The sequence below is a fragment of the Lolium rigidum genome, chromosome 2, assembly GCF_022539505.1.
Source record: "Lolium rigidum isolate FL_2022 chromosome 2, APGP_CSIRO_Lrig_0.1, whole genome shotgun sequence".
NCBI classification, from domain to species: Eukaryota; Viridiplantae; Streptophyta; class Magnoliopsida; order Poales; family Poaceae; genus Lolium; species Lolium rigidum.
The window spans coordinates 220,951,796-220,974,025 of record NC_061509.1 but is presented as its reverse complement, the minus strand read 5'-3'; the positions used below and the strand labels follow the sequence as shown (position 1 = coordinate 220,974,025).

Genomic DNA, 22,230 nt, shown 5'->3' with positions numbered 1-22,230 from the left:
GTCTCTTGATCAAAATCTTAAGATCCAAGTGAGATCACACTTATTCCACTTCTAAATCATATTCAAATCAACAAGTCATATATTAAACCATGTATGAACGAGATGTCTCAAAAGTGGGATATAAGGATCCTAGCCAGTAGCCACATTGACCAAGCCCTCGCACCCACCCTGCTATTGTGCGCTCCACCCCCATGTCTCTCATCTCACTCCCACTCAGCACCTTCGCCCTTATCTCCCTCCCTCCTTCATGTCCTCGCATGATCTTATTTTCTTTGCACCTCTCCACCGAGCACCGATTAGGCCAATAGGCCTAGATGGATGCATCCACACTTTAAACCTAATTTTCTTTTCTTCGTTTCCTTTTTTATTTGTGGCTCATGCAGCTCTGAGAGCCTACCATTCTCGTGCCAGGACTGGTTGTTGGAGACGGTTCATCTCCTTTAGAGCATCTCCAGTCGCGTCCCCCAAACCGTCCCCCAAAGCGATTTGGGGCGCGCCGGACAAAAAAAGCGTTCCAGCCGCGTCCCCCAAAGCCCTTTTTTATCCGGCGCGCCCCGATACGGTGTCCGGCGCCCCGAGCCCGTCCCCGTCCCACAGGGGACGCACCGGGGACGCCGGACACAACGAAAGCGAGGCGGGCTCCCACATGTCGGCGACTATTTGCATAAACCGTTGGTTCGCGCCTCTTTTCTCGTCGCTCCTTCCTTCCCGCGCCTCCCACCCCACCGCCGCCGCTGGATTTCCCGGCCGTTTGGGCGTCCGATCCGTGCTGCGAGTCGGCACCGTTGTCGCGGCCGGGGCTCCCGCCGGTCGTGCCGCCGCCGCCGCGTCGCCAGCGCCTCCCAGAACGCGCCGTCAAATCCGCCCCACCTCCGCGCACAGAAGGTGCTCGACGACTTGCCAGGTAGGCGCGATTGGTCGCTGTTTGTTGCGTCGTCTGTCTCGGCGCAATTTTTTTTCATATGCTACATTTGATATAAATGGTTTATGTGTTAAAAAAATTATTTTAAATGTTTGGGGGCGGCGTTTGGGGGACGCGGCTGGGGAGCGACGTCCCCCAAACGCGGCACGAACAAAACACGTCCCCCAAACGCTCAATCCGGCGCGCTTTGGGGGACGGTTTGGGGGAGGCGACTGGAGATGCTCTTAGCCAGCCAACCTATGGCAAACGACTCACTTCATCGTGTGACAGTACTCCTACAACGAACAGCTAGCACACCGTACCATTCCATCTCCTCACCCCGCCTCCCCCGCCTCCTGCTCCGATTCCGGCGTACCGCACGATGCCTATCGCCTCCGCCACGAACCACGGCCGGGTGGCAGCCGTCGTCACCGGCCTTCTGTTTCTGGCCGTCACCATGCATCAGCACGTCGCAGGAGCTGCACCCGCTGTTCCCGTTCACCATGTCGTCGGAGGTGACCCGGGCTGGGACGTGGCCTCCGACGTCCTTGCCTGGTCTACCGACAGGCACTTCGCCGTCGGCGACTCCCTCTGTAAGTCCAGCCCACCACTACGCCTCACGTACTCTCGTGAATCTCTACAGTTCCCCATCTAGCTTTCAGTCTCAAATAGAGAGTGGATTTTCTGGCGGAACCGGTTCCTACCGGAGTCCCATCGGCCGTTCAAAAATGCGTGGTGATTCGGAAAAATATAACCTGTATAACGACTTGTTTGGCTGCCGATCTGTGAGACAGGTGCGCATACGTACGATATATACTTCCGAGGGACCCCCACATCCACCCCAGCGTGGCTCAATTTCCTTCTCTCTCTCAATCCTTATCCAGAAAAGCGGCGGCGACCGGCGAGGCGGGACCTTCAGCGAGGCGGCGAGGCCGAGTGCAATCTTCAGCGAGGCTGCGGCTGGAACGGTGGCGCCGTGCCTGAGCATGAGGTTGCTCTCGAGGTCTGGCTCCTCTCCCGCCCCCTCCTACCCGCAGTGCCTCGACCTCCTCGACGAGAGCCGCCGGAGGAAGACGATGCTTCGGCCGCCACCATGTTCATGTGTAGGCTAAGTTTGGGTTTTTTTTTGAGCTTTAAATTTGATGAGGATGCAGATCTGAGTGATTTTGGTGGTGGCTTTTTTTGGCCCGATCTGGATTTTATTCTTCTATTTGTGTCAAATGTATCGCATCCAATTCCTGCTCTGTTTTTTTTATTCTCAAACTTTTTTTGTATATATAATGGCACAGATTGAGATATCCTTGTCAAAATCCAACAAAAATTCCTTAGATTGAGAAAATATTTTGGTGGTGTTTAATCCATATGAATGATATTTTTTTCATTTGCTCTAAGATTTGAAATGAAGTTAATTTGTCTATTTCTTTGTAAAATTCTAAGATCATTTTGAATTATTAATGAAATTTTGTAATAATTTGTGAAAAATGTTTTCTGCACAAATATGGATTGTGAACAAATGTCTAAAATATCAGCGGTGTATGCTACTTTGTTGATATAACACTGGTATCCACAATAAAAGAAATTGATTTCTGAAACATAATTGCCTCGTGTTTGGGTATGACCCAGTTTTCAGTAATATAAGAGATATATGTCTTATATATCTTTGATTCCTGAATATTATTGAACACATACTAGAAATATTAGGAACTTACATATTTCTGGAAAAGTTATTGTATATATTTTGTTGAAATTCAACAAAAATATTTTATAATTTGTTAATAAAATTTATTTTCTAATCAGAAATATATCATTTATACATTAAATACGAGTTCAAATACGGACATAGAGGTATAGATACTATGAGAGGTGGCAGCTCCCGATTGGGTCAGGGAGGTCCGGTAGAAGCCGGAACCGCTAGAAAAGACTTTCCCGTCTCAAATAGCACTGCATTGTCAAGTACTCAAGTTCGAAGTCTGAACCGTGGGGTTCTCAGGGTTCGCGCACGAGGCGACGGACGGCGGCGTCGCGGAGGTCGGAGGCGAAGCGGAGTTCGCGGCATGCGAGGTCGGCAACCCCATCAGGATGTACACGGACGGGCTCAGCAGGGTAGGCCTGGACGACGAAGGCGCGAGGTATTTTGTCGGCGCCGACCCGGCCAAGTGCAGGAGCGGGCTGAAGCTGCACGTCGACGTGGGTGCTGCGGTGTCTGCCGGCGCGTCCCCGCGGACGGAGGAAGATGGAGCTGCTGCGACGGCGCCCGCGCCGTCGGCGTCGAGCGGCTCCCCAGGTGTTGCAGTGGCACCGCTGGTGCGCGCAGCATTGTGCTTGGTCTTTGTGTGGGGTCTTATGAACCTAGGTGCATGAGAACTTGAGCAGGAAGAGCGCTGCGTGTATGATCAGATCGCCTATGTATGTGGCCTTCTCATCCTAGATCTAGATGTCTGTTTCATTTCGTCATAACTGTACCGGCTTTATTTTATACTACCTCCGTTTCATAATACAGTACTATTTTAGTTTTTGGAGCAGAATGTCACACAAGTTGTAGCAATATATGTCAATGATGTGATTTAACTAGGTTCATTTGGTTGTCTTTGTATAGAACCTGTGAAGTTGAGTTCTTTCCGGGGAAAGACGAGCCTGCTTCATTTACTGGGTTTATGGGGTGTGTTATGAAAGCAAGATTTGGACTCTGGACTCTGGAGTGTAACCGTGCAGTCATTGGAGCTTATTCGCCTCACCGCAATCTCTTCAGAATAGTGATGTCCAGCACAATAGAGGCAGTCGGACACCAACCTTGACACATGAAAGTTCTGTGTGGCAGCGCTAAGCCTTCACAGCACGCCATCGCTTCACCGTTCGCATGCAACATAAGAGCAAGTCAAACTGGGCAATGTGCAAAGCTGCGACAGAGCTGAACTAGGCACGTTGCACGGAACAAATTAACCCGAGTAAGCCTGTCAGGCTGTCCCCAGGATGCACATCTCAAAGCGGCCTTCACGCTGTCGCAGGCACAGCAAGCCAAAATGATACTTGGATGCCTCGACGGGCAGAGATGGATGAGAACAATTCTCCGGTGCCATCAAACAAGGATTGTGAAAGGAAAAGTCATTATTATGACGCAAAATAATTCAGTCCTCACAATAAAAGCCTATCTAATTACAGACTCAAAGATTAGTACAGAGGATCAAGGAAGAAAAAGAATCAACTAACTAGAAACGGATAGCTTGAATGAACTACATAAAGTACAACAACCTCATGAGGCACCAAGAGGCAGTATAGACCTACATAAATTTAAAGGAAATCTCATGTCAGCAGAAATGAAGAAGAATAAGCTGGGTGGTGCTAATAAAAGTAGTAGTTAATAATACTCTGGTGGGTGCGTATCATTCAAAGGGAGAACCCGCAAAGAGGTCATAAAAGGGTTTTAACGGTAGCACACAGTACAAACCTTGACGAAATTAGCTGTCCATGACTCATAATCTATGAAGAGTGACCCAGAAGAATGTAGAGAGCATGCTAATCAGTGACACTAGCAGAACTACTGGCAGATCCTTCATACTCCCCATCTGTTAAAGATTAAACGTAAGGTTGGATACACAATGCTAAATCTGAGAGGCATTTATACGGGTTTAATAGTACAGTGTTTAAGGGGGGAGAAACAGTGGTTAAAACATTTCAAAATATATTGGACCCTCACAATTCAGACAGGCTGCAAGTTCCGAATGCCACTGTTGCACCAGAATAACTAAATACCCAGATGTATTGCTCTTAAATGTTAGTATTACCACAAATCAGACATAGAAACAGCTAATTTTATTTTAGATCAAACTACCAGTTGAATAAAACATCTATTATAGTAAGTTTATAAAACAGGTTAAGTTAGAAACGCACCTGCAAAACTAAATGTGATGCAACCCTAATACTGAATCTAGTCAGTTTCTTCTTTTGGTGCTGCAGTGCAACCCTCAAGTTCACCATCCTGACTGCATAGAACTTCATCCTTCACACGTACCACCCCGTTTAGAATTACCTGATGGTTGTTATGATGATCTGGCATTGCACTGAAGTCAGAATTATCTGCATCCGCCTCTACGCTCAGAGGTTCTGTTACTCCATTCTCAACTAATCCATTTGCTATAGCATCGGTGGTCATTTGCACATCTTTGACAGCACATATTTGTTCAGACCAGGGTTTTTCTTCACTACCGTTGTTGCTCTTTTGATCCACTCCTGTTGCAGGGCTGGCAGTCACTTCCATATCTTTGATCACATGTGGCTGAGAGGTTGTATCAGTCTGCAACTCAACTTCTTTAGCAGTGTTGTTGCTTTGACCTATTGGTGTCCCAGTGCTGGTAGTCATCTCCACATCTTCCATTGCATGTGTCTCAGAGTCTGCTTCAGTGTGGACCTTCTCTCCAGCAACAACATTGCTGCCCTGATCTACTGGTGTTTCCATGTTGTTAGTAATATCCACATTGTCTGCATTTGGCGCAGAGGTTGCTTGAGTCCTAATATTTTCTTCAGTAGCACCATGGATCACTTGATCCACAGGCGTCCCATTATTAGCAGCCATTTCCACATCTCCGCTCGGAAGGGCTTCAGACTGTGCTTCCAACTTGACCTTTGCTTCAGCGGCAACAACAAATGAACTATCCGAACAATTTATCCTAGAAGTTACTGTAGGTTGCTGACCGTGAGCGTTGTCGTTGGCTGAATCGACAGAGTGCAAAGATAATGCACTGCTCACTTTTTCGTCAGGAGATTTGCCAGAAGGAGTACCAAAACTACTGCCAGCAGTCAATTCACATCCTGTACTACTGCAAGGTTGCTCATTCCATTCCATTTCATTAGAGGATGTTTCGGCATTACTGGCAGTTCCTTTTGCAGGTTCACAGATAGAGTGTATTTGTGCTTGCGAACGGTCAGTGGGAGCACTAAGAGCCAACACAGTACTGTTGTGCACAGTGCTACTAGCTTGCATGGAATTTGGCTTAGTAAGATTTCCATTTGTAGCACCCTTTTGCTGATTTTCCTTCGCAATCATATTTTCTCCTGCTCCCTGAACAGAGAACTGTGTTCCACCACCAGGTGGGCCAGCCTGTGATGCTACAACAGTTCTTGTAACCTTGCCGTATTTTGGCGGCAGGGGTTTACCCTTACTCTGTGCTACGCATGTTGGACAATGCCAGTCAGCTGTAGGAACACCTTTATTACCATAATGCTGAAGGCATTTCAGGTGTGCTCCCCTCTCACAAGCATCACAAACAAGCAAACTGTTCGCATCCATGATAGCAACTTTGCATATCTGGCAGTCCAAACGAGCATGCATGTACTCGGTTGATGGTGGAGTCCAGCTAGGATGATTTGCCGGCTGTTGCAGAACGTGCTGAACATTTTTTGCTATTGCATTGTGGTTGGCAAAAGTAGGTTTTGCAGTAACAGATGCTGTTCCTTGTGTAGCATGATGTCCCATAACAGGGTTTCCCGTCGCAGCTTGAATTGTTGCTACCTTTGTGTCCTGACTTTTGATGATCTGATTTGTACTCGGTGCTGCATTAAGATTTGGCCTAGCAGATGTATCATGCAGTGATTTGTTCAAGTGGCCAGGGGTCGCTGCAGCAGTGGGCAAGACAGGCGAGTTAGTTTCTGAGCTAGTAGAATCAAAGAGTACCAAATCTCTTTTTACAACCATAAATACGAAAAACAGTTTCAGACACGATGGGAAGTGACAGTTAAGCAACTACGTGTTCTCGGATAAAAATTTAAATGCTAGACGACAAACATCTAGACAGTTTCGGTCATAGATACTTGTAGTTAAAAGAACAGTTCATTTTTCAGTGTCTTTTTTTGTGTCTTTTACACCTCTGGCAATAAACTCGAAAGATAGTGTAATTGCCAAGAGTTTTCTGTGCATCATATTTGTGCCGCAAGACATTCTTTCAGAACCAAGCAAACATTTATTCTATAAAAAAAGAATGTTGTTCATGATCTAAAAATAGAAAGTTTCAACTTACAGAATGCAAATGAAATGAAGTATGAACACTGTAGACATTAGATAAGATGATGTAGCAGTACCTCGTGTTAAATTCAAAGGACCATTAACACCTCTTTCCAACTTAACATGTGGTTGAGCAGTATGGGATACAGCAACAACTGAAGGATTAGTAACTGGCTTTATAGGAGATGATCCATGCTGTCTCAAGGCCATTACAGAGTTAGAAGTTGCTGGTGCTGTAGTAGGCAAGGCTGCAACAGCTGGTGAAGTCCTGAGAGATCCACCAGCAAACATGGGAGCTCCATGTGAACCTTGGAATTCAGCCATTCCAGTTGAGACAGTTGTTTGTGGTGTGATGGTTGCTTGTTGCACTGGAGGTTCCTTAACTTCTTCCATCTACAGAATGAAAGAAGGTAGCCAAAATTGTCCGTGAGCAGATATATAGTAAGTTTAGCATAAAACAAAGATCCAGAGGTAATTCAGGTGATTGACTGATTCAACAGCTAGATATTATTATTACTACTTCATAAAAGTTATTTTTTCAAGCAATATATAACTAATACATCATAAGGACATACATCTAAAAAATACCAAGTTTAAATATTTCCTGAAAAGAGCAATTACATACACCGCAGTAATAAAAACAAGAACAAGATCTACAAGTACAGCAGTCAGCTCAGCAGAAGCAAATTCACAAAGACACTAATTGTGGAAGTTAATTTGGGAAACCTGAAGCTATAAGTTACCATGGAACAAAAGAAAAACATTTACTCAACATATGTGCATGATGGTAGTAACTATATCAGCATCGTCACCTACGCCTGCTGGAATATCTGGCAAGAGATGAATCGTGTAATCTCTGACTAGGCTTATGGGTTGGACTTCGGAGCAATCGGTTTGTACACGACATTCAGGACAATGTTTGTCTTCTTAGGCATCTTGCCTAAGGTGGTAAACAATGATTGCATCTTGATTTCCTAGCTCAGCATTTCCTCCTTTTATTATCTTTCAGGTGTTTCAGACCCCTTGCTGTTCCTTTTACAGACTTTGTTACTGGCCTCCATTTATTTTCTTTTTCTAATAAATGGGTGGTGCACTTGTCGCACATTAAAAATACTCTATTTTAGGAAAAGAAACTCATAAGCAGTGGTGGACCTGCAATGGTGCCTGGTGTACAACCGTACCTATATATCAGACTTGTCATCTACACGTGGTGGAATATCTGGAAAGAGAGGAATTGTGGAATCTCCGCCACAGTTTATGGTTCGGACTTCGGAGCAATCTGTTTGTAGATGACATTCAAAAAGATCACGGCCGTCGATGGGGGCGTGAGAGATGGGCGACCGCACAGGGCCCTCAAAACTTTGGGGCCCCCAAATCTTATACGCGTATGCATCGCCATGGTTCTGAGTAGTCAAAACTGTATGTTGTCTCGTTGCGAACAATAGGAGAAAGGAAGGAGATGAATCTGAGTTGTGGGCCCATGTCTCGTTGGGAATGATATTAGAAAGGAAGGACATGAATCTGAGTTGTGGAGGGGTATGGACGGATTCAGCGGACAACCAAACTTTATTAGCGAGGCTGGTTTTGCCTCTTGATTCCTTCTAATGCCCATTGGGCCAAAGACAGAACCAGCCCAACTACAACACACAACACAGATGGACTTGATCATAGCCTCCAACTTAAATGCGCGCATACTGGTTTTAACAAAAAATAACAAAATGCATGTACGCCAATACGCCATAAGTAAAGCAGATCAATCACTCCGCCTTCTTTTCCTTACGGGCAAAATCGCTCCATCTTGTATCCTCCCTTAGTACTATACGTATCTGTATGACTCTCTACTCCTATAACTATTTTCATTTATTTATAAATACGAGTAGCCTATTTCCTCGGGGATTTCGTATCAGAAAACATCGCTCCATCTCCTACCTTCGCCTATGTTGGTGTGCTCTGCTTATCTGAGGGCCCCATGTGGCATTTTGCACAGGGCCATCAAATTTCTGGAGACGACCCAGAGGAAGATGTCCATTTTAGACACATCGTGAAACATGGTAAATGATGATAATATCAAGTTTTCCTAGCTCGGCCTTTTCTGTAGCCTTTCGTCTAACTACCTCGCGATCTCACTCACGAACACAGAGGACAGAGACAAAGGTTTTTGTGCTGCGAACGACTTGCAGCTTTTCTGTTTCGTTCTTCCTTTTATTCATGCAAGGACTGATCGTGCTGATCACACGATGCCCACAACAGACGTGCCATCCCACGTCCGGGCGATCGAGTCATGCGCAAGGATCAGGTCAAACTACCCTATCTGCAGCTGAAAAATAGCTGAACTGCTAACTGAATTCTAACTGAAAAACCCCTGACGCTAACCTGACGCTATTGATGCTAGCGCATCTTATTCAGAGAAGGAAAAAGCTAGAAGGAAAAGGCTAGATTAACCAACAATCTCCTCCTAATCTAGTTTTCTTTCACCTTGACCATGCCGATGTGCTGGCGCAGTTCCTGGAGACGCACTCGCCCAAGCGCCTTGATCATGATGTCAGATAGTTGGCCGTCGGTGCGAACGAACTGAATGTCGATGTCGCCGTTCTCCACGCACTGACGGATGAAATGGTAGCGGATTTGAATGTGTTTGCTCCGGTCGTGGAAGACCGGGTTCCTGGCCAGCGCGATCGCTGACTTGTTGTCGACGCGCAGCTCGGTGATGCCGCCGTCGCGCCCAAGCAGCTCTCCCAGCAGCCGCTTGAGCCAGATGCCCCGGCACGCCGCACCGGTGGCGGCGACGTACTCCGCCTCACAGGTGGAGAGGACGACGATCTTCTGCTTCGTCGCTTGCCAGGAGATGGGACAGCTGCCGTAGTAGAACAGCATCCCACTGGTGCTCTTCCGATCGTCGATGTCCCCTGCCCAGTCTGCGTCGCTATAGCCGACGAGACGAGCCTCCTCGTCTTGGCGTGTGTAGACGCAGCCCAGCTTCCTGGTTCCGGCGATGTAGCGAAGCAGGTGCTTCACCGCGCTCCAATGTTCGCTGGTGGGAGCCTCCATGAACTTGCTCAGGTAGCTCACCGCGAAGCAAATGTCGGGGCGCGTGTGTACCAGGTAGCGCAGCCCGCCGACGGTGCTGCGGTAGAGGGTGGGATCTACTGCCTTCCCGTTCCCCTTCTTGCTCAACTTCAGGCGCGCCTCCATTGGTGTGGCAGTGGGGTTGCAGTCGCTCATCGACAATCTGTCGAGCAGCTTGTCTGCGTACGCGGCTTGGCTGAGCTGGATGCGGCCCGGCTCTCGGCACACCTCGATGCCGAGGTAGTAGGAGAGTAGCCCAAGGTCGCTCATCTTGAAGAGAGTCATCATCTCCTCCTTGAAGATGACAATTGCTTGCGCGGCGGTGCCGGTGACGATGAGATCGTCGACGTACACCCCGAGAAGCAGCCGCTCCCCATCCTTCTCCCGCGTGTAGACAGCGTGCTCCGATGGGCATTTGACGAAGCCGAGCGCGACGAGGCTCGGGTCCAGCTTCGCGTTCCATGCCCGTGGAGCTTGCCGGAGGCCGTACAACGCCTTGTTCGGGCGCAATACCTTCCCCTCCGATCCATGCTTGACGAATCCGGGAGGCCGTGACACGTACACTTCCTCCTTGATCTCGCCGTTGAGGAAGGCCGACTTGACGTCGAGGTGGTGGACCTCCCAACTCTGCTGCGCGGCGACAGCGAGCAGGAGGCGCACGGAGTCGAGGCGGGCGACTGGGGCGAAGACTTCGTCGAAGTCAACCCCCTCCTTCTGTACGTACCCTTTTGCAACGATCCGGGCCTTGAATTTGACGACGTGGCCTTTCTCGTTCTTCTTGGCCTTGTAAACCCACTTCAGTCCAATGGGCTTGTGGCCCGACGGGAGGTCGACGAGAGACCATGTCTCGTTTTCTTCCACAGCGGCCAGCTCTTCCGCCATTGCCCTGCTCCAGCTCGCCTCCTTCGGTGCCTCTCCCACGCTCGACGGCTCTTCGGCCGTGGCGAGGAGCAGCCGCTCCGCAAGTCCGAGGGCTGTGTTACCCGGACCCGACAGAATCGGACACGCGGCGGTACCGATGCGGCTCGCCGCCGTCGCTGGCATCAAGCTGCTCTGGATCAGGTGCCGTTGGTGGTGTGGCGAACTCGATGGAGCGCTCCTCCGTCGCCGGAGGTGGAGGAGGTGTGCGTGGCGACGCCGTTCCTCCCTGGTCGGAGGTATCCCAGCTCTCCTCCTCTTCCGATTCGCGTGCGGGCGTTGGCGGTGGGCGTGCGGCCGAATTGTTCGACGGTGTGTCCACCGTGTATTCGACCTCGAAGTCCCGGGACGGGCTCGTGCCGCCGTCTTTCTCCTCCCAATCCCGGCTTGCCGCCTCATCAAAGACGACGTCCCGCGTGACGTGGACGCGGCGAGTCGCTGGGTCGTAGACACGATATGCCTTTGACCCAGGCTCGTAGCCGATGAAGACCATCGGCGTGCTCCGGTCGTCGAGCTTGCGGAGGAAGGGGCGTGCGCTCTTGACGTGCGCGATGCATCCGAAGACGCGGAAGTGCTCGACGGAGGGCTTCCTCCCGTGCCAGGCCTCGTACGGCGTCCTCGCCGTCGACGGAGCGGGTGAAGGTGCGGTTCAGCACGTGCACCGCCGTTGTGACCGCTTCACCCCGAAGAAGCTAGGCAACTTCTTGGCCTTCATCATGGACCCGGCCATGCCCACCACGGTCCGGTTGCGGCGTTCGACCACGCCGTTTTGCTGCGGTGAGTACGGCGCCGTCGAGTGCCGCTTGACACCGGTGTCGGAGAAGTGGGCGGCGAGCTCGTTCGACGTGAACTCCCCGCCGCGGTCGGTGCGGAGTGTCCGCAGCGTGCACCGTGCCTCGGTCCGCGCCTCGGCCCGGAAGCGCTTGAGGGCGTCGCCGGCCTCGTCCTTCGTCGCCAACGGGACGAGCCACATGAAGCGGCCGTAGTCGTCGACGAGGAGCGAGGAAGTACCGCGTCCTCCGGGTGTTGGTGGCGTGATAGCACCGCACGGGTCGGCGTGCACCGGCTCGAGCGGTTGCTCCGCTCCGTACTTGGCCTCGCTGCGGGAACGGTGTGCGCCGCCGCTTCCCCGCCGAGCGAGCCTCGCGAGTTCGCCGGTGGGCTCGGCCGGTGGCGATCCGCGCACCATGCCCTCCCCGGCCATCTTCTCGCAACGCCTCCGGATGGACATGCCCGAACCGTGCGTGCCGCCGCCATGCCGCCGTGTCGAGGCGCATTGCCGAGCACACCGGCCCGGCGAGCCGCATCGTCGACCGATAGAGACGATTAGGGGAGCGCCTCACCTGGACCGGCGGTTGATCGCGACGATCGCGGATCGTCGGCGTGCCGCGCCCGATGTGGATGTCGCAGTCGTGCTCGTCGAGCTGCCCGAGGCTCACGACACCGCTCTTCGGCCCGGGGATGAAGTACACGTCGGTGAACGCGCGCCGGCGGCCGCCGCCGATGGTGAACGCGATGTCGCCCTTTCCCTTGATCCGCACCACCGATCCGTCGCCGAAGCGCACGTTGCCGGTGACCGATTCGTCGAGGGTGGTGAACGCGGAACGGTTCCCCGTCATGTGGTTCGACGCGCCCGTGTCGAGGTACCACATGGCGTCCATGGGCTCATCCGCGCGCCCTGGCACCACCTTGGCCTTCTCCTCGTTCAAGAGGATGAGAGGGCGCGCCGGTTCGACGTCACCGGCGAGCGTCGGCTGGTGTGCTTGGCCCAGCCCGCACCGGGCACGTCGTCGAGTACGATCTCTCGCGAGGAGCATCGCCGGATCAGCGTCGCCTTCTTCCCTGGACAAGGCGAGCTTGCGCCTCCTCGTCCCTCTTCTTCTTGCGGCAATCGCGGGCCCAATGCCCCTTTTTGCCACAGTAGCGGCACTTGTCGTCCTTGGACGGGCCGCCGCCGCCGCGTACCGCGTCCTTGCCGCGGCTGTTCGGGCGGTTCTTGTTCTGCTTGCCACCTGAGCCGGATCCTTCTGATCCGTGCTGGCGGCTAGCAGCGCGTGCGCGCCACTCCTCCTCCGTGAGGAGCAGGTGGCCACCGGCGTCTTGGTCTGGCTCGCCACGTCCCTCGGACGCCGTCAGACGCCCGCTCAGCTCCTCGATCGTGAGCTCCTTCGAGTCAAGCAAGGTTTCGATCGAGCAAGCCATCCGAGCGTACCTTTTGGGGGCGACGCGCAGGATCTTGGACACGCCGTCCAGCTCGGAGGTGGTGTCGCCCGTGGACCGCAGCTCGGTGACGAGGCCGGAGACGCGGATGGAGAAGTCCTCGGCGTTCTCCCCGGTCCCGAACGCCGAGTTGTCGAAGTCCTCGCGGAGCTTCGGCGACGCGCCTCGCGGACGCGATCGACGCCGACGCGCATCGTCTTGATCGTGTCCCGTGCGATCTTGGCGTTGTCCTTTGCGGCCGAGGAGCTGCACCGGCTCCGACGGCACCGAGCTCGGGATGGCGCCGAGCGCCGCCTTCCTCGCCGCTCGGGTGCGTCGTCCGCGTCGACAGCCTTCCCACGAGCCCGCGGCCCGGAGCTTGACGCGCATCGGAATCGCCCACTCCGTGTAGTTGGTCTTGGTGAGTGTCGGCCGGGACGTGGAGCCGCCGCCGCCACCGTCCCGCACGATCGTCTCCCGCACAACCACCTCGCCGCCACCGCTCCTCCTTCCCTCGCTTCGTCCGCGACTTTGCGATCGCGCGCGAAGAGGGCTCCCGGCTGCTGCGGCGCTTGCAGCCGCTGCATCCGCCGGCGCCGGAGGTACCGGCGGTGGAGTCCCAACCATGGGGTTAGGCTCGATACCACTTGTAGCCTTTCGTCTAACTACCTCGCGATCTCACTCACGAACACGGAGGACAGAGACAAAGGTTTTTGTGCTGCGAACGACTTGCAGCTTTTCTGTTTCGTTCTTCCTTTTATTCATGCAAGGACTGATCGTGCTGATCACACGATGCCCACAACAGACGTGCCATCCCACGTCCGGGCGATCGAGTCATGCGCAAGGATCAGGTCAAACTACCCTATCTGCAGCTGAAAAATAGCTGAACTGCTAACTGAATTCTAACTGAAAAACCCCTGACGCTAACCTGACGCTATTGATGCTAGCGCATCTTATTCAGAGAAGGAAAAAGCTAGAAGGAAAAGGCTAGATTAACCAACATTTTCCTCTTTTTGTGATCTTCCGTGTGTTTCAGAGCGCTTGCTGTTCCTTTTACAGACTTTGTTCCTTGCCTCGCTTTGTTTTCTCCTTCTAACAAATGGGAAGCACTCTTGTCGCGCATTAAGGAACTCTACAAGCAAGTCATGAGCAGTGGTGGACATGCAACGATGCCTGGGGTACAACCGTGTGGCTCTGCAATCACAAGGCCACCAGTGGCTTAGTGGGCAGGACGTTGCTAGAATGAACAGCTGCAAGAATTGTTTGCGCCTTGAGTAAAGCAATTGCTGTGCAGTTGTTCCACTTATTATGCTTCGGAGCTGATGGTCTCAAGCGTGATACGGTTTCTTTTTCCAAAAGCTACTGTTTAATTGATGTCAAGTGATTTTGGGTGTAACTGAACAATTTTCAACGGTATCTTGTAAAAAGAACAAAACCTATATAAGAGAGGACTGTGAGCCATAGACTGCCAATACCAACCATGACTATAATCCTGGATGTGCTACTGCTCGCGAGGGCAGATAAATTAACCCGAACTAGGGTACAACAGGAGTACATGAGCTAGCAAATAAGGTAGCATTCACATGGTATACTTGTAGTAGCTACGAGCAGCAGCCTAATCTAGCGAATGGAATTTGATACAGCCTCACATCAGTATCACCAAATTGCTCCAATACTGGCCGCGAGTCCACCACAAGGTCAGCAAACAGTGGCGGCGAGTGAATAGGGGAATCGACGGGGAAAACAAACCTTGCGCTTGGTGAGAAGGAGCCTGTCGGCGATGGAGGCCCTGGGCGGGCGGAACCCCATGGCGGCGGGGTCCCTGGCCCGGTTGAGCCCGAGATCCTCGACGAGGGCGCGGACCGCCTCGCCGGGGAACAGATCCCTGGGCCGGGCCGCGCCCTCGGCGACGGCGGCGGCCAGGCGCTCGCGCGCCTCGGCCGCGAGCGCGCGCTCCGCCGCCGTGGGCGCCCGCCCGCCCCGCACCTCCCCGGCGGCCGCCAGCACCATCACGATCTCCGCCACCCGGCGCATCCCGTCCCCGCGCCGGCGCTTCCGCGGCGCCGCCTGGGGCGACGCCGCCGCGGCGTCCCCCATGGCCCGAGCGAGCGGTGGGGGGACGGCGAAACCCTAGGCGGGCGGGCGGGCGAGAGGGGGCCTCTCGGGGAGGTTCGAGAAGGCGCTGGAAGCAATTCAAACGGCGCCTCTCCCGCTTGGCGCTCAATTAGAAGACGGGGAGTATGGCGTGGCGGTGAGATGGGCGAAGCGCAGGGCGGGGCAAGTTTTGGGGGAGACGGAGAGAGAGGGGATTCCCCGTGGTGCGGAGTAGAACGCGAAGGAGAGCACGCAAGTTTTCGTCGGCTTTTTTATCCCAGGTTCGCTGGTGAGAGGAGGGGGTTGGGTTGGTGTGTGGGGTCCGGACCAGGGCCAGATGGACGGCCTGGATGGTGGCATGGGGGTGGGAGGTCGTATCGGTGACGTTGGTTTGACTTTCCCAGGGGATGACGCCGGTTTAGTTTTTTTCTCCTTCTTTCGTTGTGGTCTCTGCATTATGAGATTGGGCCTTGTAGGATACCGGGCAGGGGAACTGGGCCAGTGGTGGGCTGTAGAGGCTAAGGCCTCCTAACACTACAGGCTCTGATTTACTGTATTTCCTAACCAGTAGTTTTTTCTAAGAAAACAAATATGTAACCACCTTTTTTCTAGATGAAATATGTAACCACCTTGACTTGGCGACACTTTATTTCGTCATACCGTTTCTCAGACACAACCTCATGAAGCAAAAAATGGACGCTCGGAACCAGACAAAATGTCATCTAACTTGTTTGGCCAGGGACGGAGCCAGGAATGAAGTATAAAGGGGAGCAATCTTAGTATGAGGAGGCAGAACTAGCTAAAATCATACAAATAAAGAGCTGTCATGGCTTGTGTTCAAAAGAAGATCATGAGCATAGAGGGGGCGCAGCCCCCCCCCCCCCCTCATCCCTCCTTGTCTTCGTCCCTTGTTTGGCAGAGTGGCTTTGTTGGCATGTCACATGTCTACGGTGGTTTTAGTAGACATACCGACAACTGGTTCGCGGGGGCCTAGCATAGAAGTCCTCCAAGTCCTTTTGCTTTGTACCTTTTTAAAAAGTCCAATGGGCGCGGTTTCATATGAAATCAAAGAGAAAATGGAAATTACATGATTAATACTTGCTTACTTGTCACCATGTCAGGTGCTTACCCGCTTGACATAGACCACTTGGTGATGCACCATGTTGGTGACATAAACATTGTCTGGCCCATGTTTTGGTAATGCCAAAAATTGGAAAAGCACGGTGAATTTGTGGCAAGTGATATCCCTGAATTAAGCTAGAGTTTTTCAATGCATCCCTATATAGCAATTAGTCACTACGTGAAACAGACCAGACAAGGTCTTCAGGTGCAAACTTTCGTGATTTTTCAGGCGTTGAATGGAACCTGACCAATTTCTTTTTCGACCTGGCCAAAAAAGGAAAGAACTTGACGTCAGGTAAAAATAGAAAGAACAAAAATATGGTTTGATCAGCTGCCACCCCGCTCCCATCAGGGCTACTCTGGCGGAAACCAAACCCTAAAGCCGCCGCCTGCCTCCCCTGTCTCCCACTGCACGCCGCTTCTCAAGGAAGCCGCTGGAGCAACCATGCGATCACTAATAAAGGTGGCAGCGAGGATCTCATCGCTCAGCTCCCTCACCGTATTTTTGATTTCATTAGGATAATGAGAGGGGGAAGGGAGGGGAACTTACCTCGGTGATGCCTCAGATGAAGAAGACGACACCCACATGTGTCGCCACTGTCGCAGTGTGCACAACCATGTATTTCTCCTGGTATCCATCCTCACCTCTAACATCAAGAATCGCATTAGATCAGGCGACGAAGGGCCATCATAGTCCAGATCTGGGAGGGAGGAGCGCGCTTGAAGGATTAAGAAGCCGACCTTTAGATCTTGCCAAGGGAAATGACCCTAGACCCGATGAGGGGAGCTCGCTAGGAGGATTAAGATGTAGAACTTCAGATCTGGCACGAGGAACCAGATCTAGATCCGATAGGGTGGAGTGTGCTAGGAGGATTAAGACGTCGACCTTCAGATCTGGCGAGGGGATTCTAATCAAGATCCGGCGAGGGGAACACGGTAGGGGCATTAAGATGAGGACCTTCAGATTTGGCGAGTGGAACTGGCTCTAGATCTGCCAGGGTGGAGCATGCTAGAATGATTAAGAGGCCGACCTTCAAATCTGGCACAGGGAGCACGGTAGGGGCATTAAGATGAGGACCTTCAGATTTGGCGAGTGGAACTGGCTCTAGATCTGCCAGGGTGGAGCATGCTAGAATGATTAAGAGGCCGACCTTCAAATCTGGCACAAGGAGCACGGTAGGGGCATTAAGATGAGGACCTTCAGATTTGGCGAGTGGAACTGGCTCTAGATGTGCCAGGGTGGAGCATGCTAGAAGGATTAAGAGGCCGACCTTCAAATCTGGCACGGGGAACCGGTAGAGCCACCCCCGCTAAAAAACACGAGAAGAACACGTCACCTTTTTTAACCACTTTGACTTATATACACTTTATTTTTTAACCGACACAACCTCTTGAAGTAAAAAATGGAAGCGAAACAAAAGAAAATATCCTCTAAACCAGTTTTGGAGAGCGGCTTTGTTGGCATGGCACATGTTTATGGTGGTTTTACTATCATGTTGACAACTTGTCCACAACAATATATTGGAGTCGTCCTCCAAATTATTTACTCCATACCTTTTTGACAAGTCTAATTGGTGTGGTTTTATATGGCATCAAAGTGAAAATGGGAATTACATGATTACTATTTGTTGAATTGTCACCATGTCATGTGCTTACCCGTTTGACATAGCCTATTTATTTAATTATCACTCTGTTGCCAACCCAAAAGGTTTGCAAGCTCATGTTTTTCCAATGCTATAGAATTTGAAAAAACGTGGTGAATTTATGGCAAGTGCTAACCACGAATTGAGCTAGAGTTTCTCAATGCATCTCAATGTTGTAAGTAGCGTAGAAATAGAAAGAATAAGAACATTTACATGATTTGATTAACAATATACTACCTTGAGCAAACAAGGTCACCTAGAATGACACTAGGTGAACAATAACATAATTATCCATTTATCCCTCCGGAGGTAATCATTGGAAAGGCAAAAAAAAACCTTAGCAGCACACAAAATTTGTGTGACAAATACACATGCCACTACCATATTACTCAACTAACACACCTTCCCTAGATGAATTCTTCCGTACAAGTTCAATTAGATCATAGCATACATGAATGGGATAACATATGCATTCTAGTAATACATCAAACACATATGTTTCAATTGCATCTCATAACTCATTGCACAACAAAAGATCCACCATCAAGGCAATACATATATGACCATAATCATGTAGGCAACTCATGTGGCTCTAATTAGTGAAGTACATAGAGAGAGATGATACATGTTACTTCCACAGATCCATAGTACGGGCGTGGGGCAACTCCGGCAGCGTTTCTCCTCAAATCTTTGCAGGTTCCTCTATGTTCTTTGTTCCTAGGTTTATTGGATGCCTCCTTGTGACTCCGTGATATCAATCATATATATAGATGGTTTTAGATCAAGACAAACAAAGCGATGAGGTGACGGTGGGCCCCCATGGCATGGCTAGGTTGGTTGTTGCCCCATGGGCACTCCTAGCCGGCCCATGGACATCCAACTCCTCTCCTTCTTCTCACACCATGGTATTTCCCAAAATACTAATGTGGCAAAAGGTTGGGGCCCATTTGACACCTGGAAAGTTTCTGAAACTTAAAAATATGTAAAATATGGTTTCTGTTCTGCAACATTAGAAACAAAGAAAAAGAGACTTTGTGGAAAATCAGCAAAATCAATGTAAATTACTCGGGTCCATAATGAGCGGCGGAAGGGAGGGAGCTAAAAATCTCCACCCACAAAAATTACCCTTTATAGACTCAGCTCTCTCCCTATGTAAAAAAAAAAACTAGTGAGGTCCCAAGTAGCCAATCTTTGCAGCAACCGTCTCGGTCTCACCAGTGTTCTCACGATTTGTGGCATACGGTCCTATTGCCGGTTGCATGATGGAGAAGGTGGCTCGAACTAGGGATGAAAATGGATCAGAAAGTTTCCAACTTTTCCACTGAAAAACGAAAACGGAATGGAAATATAGAAACAAAAATTTGCGAGTTGAAAATATAAACATAATAGTTTTGGCGGAAACAAACAGTGTTTTCCAGTGAAACCATTTCCTGCTAGTACAGATTTTTCGTTTTAGGATTGTTGTGTATGGGTCAATCCAATAGGACCAATACATAGCCTTGTCAAGCTCAACTACCGGAGTGACCCATCCTAAAATTGCTCCAATTCTCAATACATCGAGCAACCTCGCAAGGGTTAGGAAATAAGTTTGTCGTATGCTTAGAGTTGCTTCAGTTTTTTTTCCCATGATTTAAGGGGCTTATTTGTTGCTTCAACTATTTTTCTCTGGTTTAAGGGTTTTATTGGTTCGCGCAATGATCCATATTCTGTTCCGTTCCTATCTGTGTTCGATAATATCATTTTTTTCATTTATTTTCATGTTTATGTATTCATTTTTGCTTCTAAGAAAAATATGAAAATAAAATATGGTACCACTCAATTTCATCTATTTCCGCTCCGTTTTCACCCCAGCTCACACAGTGCAAGAATGCAACATTTTGCCCTTTGCCCCGAGAAAACTAAAATGGTCAGAGAATGAGAGGCGATAAGATTGATGCCAGGATAAAGGAGAAGACAAAAAGAAGCCTGGAACAATACTTGCCGAACAAATTCCCCAAGCAACCATTCCGATTCAGCTTTCAGAGTGAGAAATAACAGTGTTGGGTTCCCCTCGACGTGGAATCACGAATCGCGAAATCCGAAGCAATTGTTTTCCACTATAGGTATTCGTTTCATGTTCATGTGTAACTTGTACCATATCCACGGAATACATGTATCTATACTTGGTATACGACGATCGCAGTGCACAGTAGGGACCTAGTGGACTGAGAAGCACGCTAGAGCACCCCGAAGAACCGGCCCCAGCACGTGCCGCTCGTCCTCGCCTCCGCTTCCTCCTCCACCGCGGGCGCCGCCGCGGGCAGCGGCGCCTCTCCCCGAACGCCCCAGATCCCTTCGAGGACCTGGTCGAGGCTGGCCGGCACCCCGTACGTGTCCGCCTCGGGCGCGGCGAGGATGGAGTCGAACACCTCCTGGAGGCCGACGACGCGGCGGCTGACGGCGCGGCGCGCGCCCCGCACGGCCGGGTCGCGGCCCGGGACGGCGTCGAGGCGGAGCAGCGCGGCCATGAGCGCCTCGGAGAAGCGCGCGCGCTCGCGGTCGTCGCCGCGGACGGCGTCCACGGTCTCCTGCCGCCGGAGCAGCCGCTCGAGCCGCGTCGCCTCGCGGTCGGCGGAGCGCACGGCCGCGACGTGGCGCCGGACGAGGTGGCCCCGGAAGGCCGCCTGGATCCTGGCGGCGGCGGCCGCCGCGTCCGGGGGCGTTTTAGGGGGCGGAGGGGAGGTGACGGGGATGCGCACGGTTTTCGCGGGCTTGTGGGCGGTGGGGATGGCGTTGGGGTGGGGATCGCCGGCGGGGAAGAAGAAGTGGGAGGCGGAGCTGTAGTGGTAGGAGCCCATGGCTAGCGCTTTGGATCAGTGGAGCAAAGAAAAGGTCAGTGTGCTGCTCGCCCGACGCCCGCAGTCAGGTCAGCCACGCCTGCGGCGTGTTCCTTTGGGGCCAGGACGTGGTTTCCTCGTCTCTTTTTTCGGTGGCGAGCTTTATTTTGTGCACCACTTTAGCGTCGACGCATATGCTTTTGCTCCGTGAATGAATACAGGACCAGAAATCTGTGTAGGCTGAGCCGGGCGCACCGAAAGGTGAAAACCCCAGCAGCCGAGCCGAAAAGGACAATCGAGAACTGTTCGGAAACATGATCCGGGCCTTCGGACTTCGACACGGCACCGCATGCAACAGAGTGGGAACACCGATCACACCAAAGAGAAACAGGCAAATCCTATACACCGACCAGGTCGGTCCCTACCGCGCGCCGCACACCCCCCGCTCGCGGTATGGGCCGGCCTGGTCAGCCCAGTTCGCCTCTTTTTTCTGTTTTCTGTTTCTCTTTCTTTCTTTCTTTTCTTTTCTTTTCCTTTTCCTTTTTTATTTTCTGTTCCTTTTTTTTGTTTCTTTTTTGTTTATATTTATTTTTGTTTAAATTTGAAAATAGTTAAAATTCAGAAAATTTTCAAAAATTGAAAACTGTTCGAAATTTTAAAAATGTTCAAATTTTAAAAACGTTTAAATTTTAAAACCTTTTAATACAAAAAATGTTCAAATCTGAAATCCGTTCAAATTCGAAAAATGTTCAAATACAAAAAATTGTTCAAATTTGAAATCCGTTCAAATTTGAAAAATGTTCAAATACAAAAATGTTCAAATTATAAAAGCGTTCAAATTTGAAATCCGTTCAAATATATAAAGCGTTCAATTTGAAAAAATATTCAAATTCGAAAAATGTTCAAATTTCGAAAATAATTAAAGCAAAATCTGAACATTTTTAAAAAAATTCCAAAATTCCGAATCTGAACAGATTTTGAAATTTTTTCTCCGAAATATATTTTTAAAAAGTTAGATATTAAAAAAAAATATTAACAAAAAAGAAACAGCAAAAAAAGAAAAAAAATGTACCTACTACTAATGGGCCGCGGCCCAACCAACCGGCCTGGTCGGTGGGGTGTGCGGTGGCCCGTACACACCGACCAGGTCGGTGTACAGCACTCCCCAGAGAAACACGGGAGCTCCTATGCGGCGCTCGTTGCGTATGTTACGGGTGCAACGCTTGAAAGCTCCGTTTCACATGGGCCGGCCTTTTAGCGCTAGCTAACTCGCCCCGATCGATTCCTACTCTGCTAAGCTCAAAAATAAAAAAGATTCCTACTCTGCTTTATTCATTTTTCTTCTTCCTAAAACATCAAGTTTTATGTCCGATCATTATGATTAATTTTGAAATATTTCGTGCAAATAAAATATTCGGGTTTCAAAATGTTCAAATTCTGAACATGTTTAGATTTTGAAAAATGTTCAGATTTTAA

At 50.5% G+C, this 22,230-nt stretch overlaps 3 protein-coding genes across 3 annotated transcripts; 1 reads left to right on the top strand and 2 right to left on the bottom strand.

Annotated features, from left to right (window-relative positions):
• Positions 1-1,283: 1,283 nt before the first annotated feature.
• Positions 1,284-3,262, top strand: LOC124690574 (uclacyanin 1-like). Its single transcript, XM_047223942.1, has 2 exons — positions 1,284-1,494; positions 2,892-3,262. The coding sequence occupies exons 1-2, from the start codon at positions 1,284-1,286 to the stop codon at positions 3,260-3,262; spliced, it is 582 nt and encodes a 193-aa protein (XP_047079898.1).
• A 726-nt stretch (positions 3,263-3,988) lies between these two features.
• On the bottom strand, positions 3,989-15,176 carry LOC124690573 (PHD finger protein At3g20280-like). Its single transcript, XM_047223941.1, has 5 exons — positions 14,829-15,176; positions 6,974-7,289; positions 4,790-6,511; positions 4,347-4,464; positions 3,989-4,179 (listed from the first exon to the last, which is right to left on the bottom strand). Exons 1-3 carry the CDS (start codon positions 15,174-15,176, stop codon positions 4,827-4,829), a joined length of 2,349 nt encoding a protein of 782 aa, XP_047079897.1. The 3' UTR covers positions 3,989-4,179; positions 4,347-4,464; positions 4,790-4,826.
• Positions 15,177-20,154: 4,978 nt separating this feature from the next.
• On the bottom strand, positions 20,155-20,842 carry LOC124688176 (BAG family molecular chaperone regulator 5, mitochondrial). Its single transcript, XM_047221893.1, has one exon. It carries the CDS (start codon positions 20,773-20,775, stop codon positions 20,155-20,157), a length of 621 nt encoding a protein of 206 aa, XP_047077849.1. The 5' UTR covers positions 20,776-20,842.
• Between the last annotated feature and the right edge of the window lie 1,388 nt (positions 20,843-22,230).